The following is an 8,127-nucleotide window of genomic DNA, read 5'->3' on the forward strand; positions in this document are numbered from 1 at the left end:
ATATGGAGATCTCAAAGAGCTGGAACTAGAGGTTCCATTTGACCCAGTCATCCCTCTGCTGGGTATCTTTCCAAAAGAATTAAAAGAATCATACCACAGTGATATAGGTGCATGTATGTTTATAGCGGCACAGTTTGTAATAGCTAAAACTTGGAAACAGCCCAATTGCCCATCAGTTGGAGACTGGATAAAGAAGATGTGGTTTTTCTATAAAATGGAATACTACTCAGCCATAGAGTATGAGAAACTAGAGTCATCCCTAGGAAAATGGATGCATATTGAGGCCATACTCTTAAGTACAATAAATAAGACACTTGTGTAAATACTGAATCATCTTTCTGGTGTGAAAAACTAAAAGTGTAAATAAAATACAAATTGTATAATTGACAATGTGAAATAGGAAGAAAAGGGCTAAAGTTGTGGGGGAAGTGGCAAGGGTAGGGGAAAGGAAATAAGGGAGAAGAAAAAACATGACAAAAGGAAAAAATGGAAACAAAGTCTATGTAATTAGGGGAGGCTGGAGTAGGTGAAGGAAGGTCAGGGATATGGGGAAGATATGAGAACCAAGATCTGTTTTGCAAAAGGTAAAAGATCCCAATGATGAGTGTAACTGAACTATATACTTAAAAAGTACCAATAAACTCAATGAAAATAAAAAGAAGGAGAAATGTGGCAATACTCCCAAAGCTCTTGAAGTACACATAATCTTTGGCCAATTTCATAAGAACTTGTCTTAAGGAAATAGTAAAGAACTCACCCAAAGATTTAGCACAGATTTGCCGGCTGTGGTGGTGCACTCCTGTAAGCCCAGCATTGAGGAGTCTGAAGCAGGAGTTCGAGGCCAGCCTGGGGTACATAGTGAGACCCTGCATCCAAAAAAAAGAAACAAAAGATCTAGCACAGACTGATGTTAGGAAGGAAATGCATTAGACTAAATGAAAGCAGGTCTATACAAATAACACAAAGCCCTGTGCGACGGAAGATTTTTGTCAACTTGAGAAGTTTAGCTAAGCTTCTCTTAACCAAACTGGCTCAGCTAGGGCATGGAAGACCAGTCCTAGGCCGGCTCCACACCTAGATGGTATCAAGAGGACATGAGGAAGGACAGAGAGGCTTCTGTTTTTTGTTCATGTGCTGCCAAACTGCTTGTTTCTTCTGAGCAGCTCCAGTCTTCGCCCTCACCTTGGATGCCGTCTCCTGGCTTCCAGCTTAGACTCTTCAGCTTCCGTAGTGGATCCTTCAGTCCAGCACATACCCTGAAATGGACTCGCACGGGACACTGTGATGAGCTCCACACCTTCAGCTAAATCCTTCAGTCTCCAGTGTACGGACTGGACTCTTCCTCATCCGTCTCCATGGGTGACCGTTGAAGCCAATCTCGTAACTTCTTGTATATTTATATATTTTGTGTTATACCTGTTTCTCTAGTAAATACTGACTGATACACCCTGTAATCACATTAGGTGTTTTGAAAAATATTAGTCACCAATGAGTTTTAATTTCCATGTTGTTAAAATAAGTATGATAGAATCTACCTGGCTAGAGCCAACTGATAAGTTGTCCAAGCAAGATTCATGCAATACCCTTCAAAAAACCACCTATTCTCTTTGTTTCCCTCTCTGCCTTTTTTGACAGAAAGGCCATTCCATTTTTTTTTTTTTTTTTTTTTTTGGTACCGGGATTGAATTTAGGATCTTGCACTTGCAAGGCAGGCACAGCACCACTGAGCTACATCTCCAGTGAACGGCCATTCGTTCTCCTCTCCATGGAGAAAAGTCAGAACAGCTTTCCAGAGACATCTGGGCCTTCTTATACAATGACAAGTGTTCCAGATGCTGTTGGCCATTGAAAAACAAATCTGTTTGATAATGAATGACAAAGTTCCATATAATAGGTACAGGGTCAATCTTGATTCCAAGTTAAAGTTTCCCCTTCTTCCAACAGCTGCCACAGCCTTGCCACTTGCAGGTTGATTTCTTAACAGAAAGGTAGGAATTATTCATTAAGAAAGGATACGGAGGGAAGAGCCTAGACAAGGGAGGGGAGACAGGAAGACCCTCCCTCTGTAAATGCCAAGCCAGCCATTCTGGGAGAGGTAGAGCTCTCATTATGCCAATATAGCTTCAGAAGCTGCCAGAAATCAACTGCATGCAATTGGAATTTTGGAAAAGACATACTGCATGTGTGTGCAATCCTGTGAGCTGTTGAGTGCACTGGAAAGTTAAATAGGGGTAAATTCAAACCCTCCATTTGCCATTTAGCCCCTGGGGACCCTGTACAAATTGCTTAAGCTAATTCCGTTTCCTGGGGTCCATAAAATGATGTTCTCTCTCAGGTTATGAGGATGAAGTGGGATAATGCATGCAAAAAGCAAGGCACTGTCCCTGGGGCATTAAAATTACCCACCAAATACTCAGACACTGAGGGCTTGAACTCATGTCCCCCAATGGTCACAGACTGAATAACTGGGCCATCCTCAATTCCTGCTAAGCAAACAAGGCCATGTGTCCCCCTCCACACTCCAGGAACCATCTCCTTCCCAGAACAGCAATGCCAGAGGGTTAGACTCAGACCCAAAATGGGCTCAGAAGAAGGAAGACATGGAAGAAAGTGCTTAGAAAAGATGCAGAGATTCAGAGACACATGGGAACTGGTGTCCAGAGGCCCCTTCCAGAAGGCCCTGACTGATAGTCACCTTGGGATCTTCATAAGTTTGTTGGGAGGGGTGGTGTTGGCCTTGTTTTGTCACTCCCAGCCATCTTCCATTCCCTCCTTTCCCAGTGGAAACCAAAGCTGGACCTTGGCCTCTGGGTGTTGAAGACTATCTTCTGTGTATTCATCTGGCCTGGTGACGTTTGGAGACTCTGCTTGTCTCCAAAGGGAGGGGGGAATCTACTCTCAATACTCTGGACACAATACTACAGGGTCCCTCAGCTTGCAAAATGCATCTGAAATTGTTGTATGCAATAATTTGAGCAAACATTTTGCCACTGCACGAGAGTCACCAGCTCTCCAGCCTACAGTGATCGTCCTCTCCTTTTCTGAAGTCCAGCTTGCTGTTATCGTCACTTACAGGACCAAATTCTATGTCAGGAACAAATAACAGAATCCACTCTGGCTAGGTTAAGCAGAAAAATAATTAAGCAAAAAATACTATGCTCACAGAATCTGTGGGGATAGCAAGAGAAGAAGCCTGGGGAATAAGCTTCACCTCTGAAACATAGCTGGAGAACTGACCTGAGAGAGGAATCACCATCACTGGATTTGACCATGACTTTACTGCACTTTCTAATGCCACCAGCCAGCACTGATGTCCCGTCTGCTTCAGAACTACAACCTGGCCTCCAGGAACCCACTGGCTCTGCTACAACCACCATCAAAGTTCATCGCGCCTGCCGCTATCCCAGTCAGGGAAGATGGACATTCCAAACACTTCCTGCCTACTCACCTCACTCCCAAGTATCTGGAATGAAGAAGCAGAGGTCATAGGCCAGTGCCCCAGATGCAAAGGAAGTTGGGAAATTGAGTCCTGACTGCTAGTCTGGAATAAAAATAGGGATTTCCACAAACATTAAAGAGGACTTTCCAAGGACGATGAGCAACTGTGTCTATGACAGACACCTGCTAGATATTCTAAAGTGGAAAATAAGCGAAATGCAGAACAATGCATCTGGCCTCCTATCACTACTTTAAGAAGAAAAACTGGTCTGCATGCATAGACCATCTCTGGGAGGTTCCAGAGGAACAAGTACCTATTATCTCCAGGGTAGGGAACTTTATAATCATGGGTGAGAGGAAGACTTAATTATCACCATGTCCTCCTTTTGATTAAGATGGATTGGGGGGAGGGTAGGAGAAGATAACCATGTTTCTTGTTTCTCTCATTCTCCATGGCTCCAACTTGCCTCCCATGAAGGCTATTGTGCTCCTCCTTTGTTCTTCCTCCTTGTCTTAGTCCAGAGTCTGCAGACTCATCGGGACACATCCTCTCTGCCCTGGTAAAGACAGCACTGGAGAACTTGCCTGGGTATAGAAAGTACACATTACCATCTCTCTGGAAAGGAGAGTGTATCTATAATAAGCACATGGCAGTTCTCCACAATGAGCCAAATGAGTCCTCTACACCCCAGAAACAGCTCCCACTTTATGTGTCCCAAGGACCCAGCGGAAATAAAGTTACATTTTAGGTGGCTGTTGCTATTTTTGCTGAGTCACCATGAGAGACCGAACTAAGCTAAAGTGATTCCAGGTTGGCTGGCTAATAGCCCCAGAGATTGTTATGCACCCCCTGTAAGATATCTGATGACTCTCCCTTTGCAGCTGTGAGACAGCCCTGACCTTCGTTTGTAACCTTTACTGCATAACTTTGTAATCTTAAATTCCTAGTCTCAACTGCGATTAATGTAAATTAACAGGTGAATGTTTAGTAGTCCTGGGTAAATAGATAAAGATTGTTTCACTCCTTGTCTGTCTGCCCAGAAGGATTGTTTTTAAAACCTTGGGACATTCTGTAAGCATCTTGAGCATAGACCCCCACCCTGCCTATCCCCTTATAAAAAGGACCTCAGCCCCTGAGCTGGCTCCTCTTGGAGCTACTTGGCTCCGGGAGTGCCCTCTGGCCAGACTAGTAAAGGTCTGTTTTCCAACTAGTCCGGTGTGTTCCTTCCCAGGTGAATCTTGTGGCTGTCGAGCTCTTCGGAGCAGTAAAGTCAATCAAGCTCTTTGGAGGGGTAGAATCGAGCTCCTCAGAGTGGTAGTAAGGCCTTAGGTCTTACAGCCAGACTTGTAGCAGATGATAAGCTGAAGACATCATGGAGAAACTTACACTGGGTAACAGCCTGTTTGTTTTCTTCCAATAAAACCATCCATCGGTCAGGAAGGAAACAGCACCTTTCTTCTCCAAGCAACTTTCTCATTCTAGCTAAATTATAGGATGGATATTTACAATTTTCTGAACTTTGAGAGCTCATCTAGGGGAGGTGAGATGTTGCTGGAAGAAGAAAGCAGTTTGTGTCTAACAAGTTAAATGTAGCTAGAAATTTATATTCTATCAGTATATGTTCACTGTACATAATGACTATTATTCATCATGGGGAATCAGTACATACACATGCTGTACCTTGAACACTTTTACTTCCCTTCCTCTCTTCTCCCTCCCGTCTCCCCCTATTCCCAGATCCCCTTCTCATCTCCACAAAGTCTATCTCCTTGTTTCCAATCATCTCTTATTTTCTTCTTTAGATTTGTTATATTTTACATCCCTCATATAAGAGAAACCATGAGATATTTAACCTGTGTCTGATTTATTTCAATTGGCATTATGGACTCGAGGTGTATCCATTGTCTTACAAATGGCTCAAATTTATCCTTCTTTTTAGCTGAGGTGTGTGTGTGTGTGTGTGTGTGTGTGTGTGTGTGTGTGTGTGGTGTATACCGGGGATCGAACTCATGACCTTGAGCTTACAAGGCAGTCTCGGCACCCCTGACCTAAATCCCTGGCCCTGTGATATTTTCTTTATCCATCTGTTGATGAGCACACAGGCTGCTCATCATATAATATAATATTATTATAATACAGCTATTATAAATTGTTTTGCATTGAACATGAGTATGTGTGCATCACTGTGTATGATGCCTATGGTCCTCTCCTTCCCTTTTGTCCTCAGTGACTGTGGAACATGACCACATTTCTCATCCAGTTCAGTCTACTCATAGCCTGCATGATAAGACAGACACACCTTCCTTTTGAAGATACTAATTCGTAAGTCAGTTTATCAGTGTGTGGGTGATTGGTCATAGATATCACTTCAGTATTTGTGCCATAAACATGTAAGATTTTATGGTAAGGAGATATAGCTCCTCCTTATATCCACCACCCTTCTGCTACCTGAAGCACAATAACTATCTGCTAACCAAAAATACCTTTTATAGAAACTACAGGTTATTATGGACCACTGTCAAGATCTTATCCAAAGCTTCAAATTGTCTCAAAAATCACTTCCTTGACTGTAAGGCAAGAGGAGACCGGGGGACAGTGGGGAGGAAAAGAAGGTAGTAACAGCTATAGACATTATCAAAATATGTTATATGAATCTATGAAAATGTCACCATGATCCCCAATTCAAAACTAGTTTTCACTTGTTGAATAAAAAAGTTTTCTTTGTTTTGTTTTTTGAGACAGGGTCTCACTATGCAGTTGAGACTGACCTGGAACTCACTATGTAGCCCAGGCTGGTCTCAAACTCACAGCGATCCTCCTGCCTCAGCCTCCCAAGTGCTGGGATTACAGGCGTGAGCCACCATACCCGGCTGAATAAAGAAGTTTTAAAAATCACTTCCTTTCTAAAGTCTTTTCTTATTCTCCCCAACACCTAGCAGAAGTGGGCCTCTGTCTTCTCTCTTCACATCTTACAACTGGAAGATAAATAAAGTCTGTGCCTAGTTAATCTACATACTTTCAGCAAGTACAATATCTAGCTTAGCATCTATGTAATACAGTGACTAAATGAATAAATAAGCTAAATTAAATTATAGGCTCAGAGTGATGATTCTGTTATTTTGAAAAAGAGAGAGTTTCTTCTATCCATTTTACAGATGAGGAAATTATCATTTTTAAGTCTGGTTTTTCTACTGTCACCAGGAAGCTAGTCCTGATGCTGTGAAGAACCAGCCACTCACTCTGGTCCTCAATTCTTCGGGCCTTTGATGAAAGACTTCAGTCAAGGGCCAGGAGATTTAGCTCAGTGATTTCACCACCTTACTCACAAGCACAAGGTCCCAAGTTCCATCCCCAGTACCAAAAATAAAATAAAAAAGAAAGACTTCAGTCAAGACACATAGGCAGATCAATGAAGAAAAAAAGGCAGCTAGGCAGAAGTACAGGTAGTTTATAGTAAAGCAAAATACACAGAGAGTTACACCTTCAAGAAGGCAGGCACCCCACGGAGACATCTGTATGGACTACAAGTTTGGCTATCTTTCTGTGTACTGAGTTACTCCTGGGGAGCTAGTGTCTTTCTGTTCTTTTCATTTGGCCTGTGTTCCCTGAGGGGCCTTAACCAAGAAATGTAGGAAGGAAATCATGAAAGGAAAAGTTTTAATCTAAATCAGAACTCAGCCCAAGGAGGGAGGGTCTTTAAAGAATGTTGCCGTTTCTGCTAACAACCGACATAGGCCAAGGGCCCCAAGGATCCCATAAGCCTTGTTTTGGAAATAAATAGCCAAGTGGTGTGTGTGTACACACAAGGTGTGTAACCTTAACGTGTCCTTCCTTGTGCTGTGCAGGATCACTTTGGGTCTGAGACCTAACAAATACTAGAAATGTATTACATACAAGGTCTCTTCATTTAGCTATAAGCTTGTAGTAAAGTGAAACTTTTCTCATTTAACTGTAACTGGCAGAGCACGCCATTCGCACCTCCTTTGTCCCCCGTTTCCGTTAATGTTTACCTGCCCAGCACAACTCGGGGCCCAGCCCACCCCCCAAGTAGCAGACGTTGTGCGAATAGCCCAAGGTCACCTTCCTTTCCTGGGTGGCCTCGCTCTCTTTGGACACGAATCCAATAGGAAGGAGACTAGCAGACGGGGTGGGGAGCCTGAGGTGAGCCACCGCAGACACGGCCCAGACGTGTCCCAGCCTTGGGTCTCCCGGGATCTTCCGTCCTTGCACCTCACCCTGCTGGGGATTCACATCCCGCTCTGATTCAGCGTTGAGTCGCCTCGGTCTCTCTGCACCTGGCTGCGTGCTCCGGGATCTTCGCAGACGCAGTCTTCCAGCCAGGAAGCGAGTCTCCCAGCCTGCACGCCCCAGGGTCTGAGCAATGCCTGTGCCCGGAGGGCAAGGGAAGCGTGGCCTTATCACCTGGGCTCTTCCCGGTTCTCCTGGGGACGCCGAACGAGCTGGAGGCGGCCCCTTACGGACGCGCGATGGGAGGTCGAAGGAGAGGCCAAGGTGGGCGGTGAACCCGCGTTCCAGAGTTTGCTCCCCGCCCTCCTGTCTCAGAGCTGCCTTTGGCCACCTCTGGCCCTTAAAAACTGCAGGCTGCGCCTCCTCCTCCCCGAGGGAGCAAGACCCAGCAGGCCGGGCTGGGCGTGCCCTCGCCTGCCCGCCGAGCCTCCCCGCTCTCG

At 44.6% G+C, this 8,127-nt stretch overlaps 1 protein-coding gene across 1 annotated transcript in view; it reads right to left on the reverse strand.

Moving 5' to 3' along the window:
* LOC117285186 overlaps window positions 1–8,127 on the reverse strand; it is an 11,165-nt gene that overhangs the window by 2,673 nt on the left and 365 nt on the right. The window contains exons 2-3 of the mRNA XM_033761016.1: window positions 7,520–8,123; window positions 847–866 (exon numbers count right to left, since the gene is read on the reverse strand). Of these exons, the coding sequence (XP_033616907.1) occupies window positions 847–866; window positions 7,520–8,123 (624 nt within the window). The remainder of the gene's footprint in view (window positions 1–846; window positions 867–7,519; window positions 8,124–8,127) is intronic.

The sequence above is a fragment of the Fukomys damarensis genome, unplaced genomic scaffold, assembly GCF_012274545.1.
Source record: "Fukomys damarensis isolate Sample0158 unplaced genomic scaffold, DMR_v1.0_HiC HiC_scaffold_7, whole genome shotgun sequence".
NCBI classification, from domain to species: domain Eukaryota; kingdom Metazoa; phylum Chordata; class Mammalia; order Rodentia; family Bathyergidae; genus Fukomys; species Fukomys damarensis.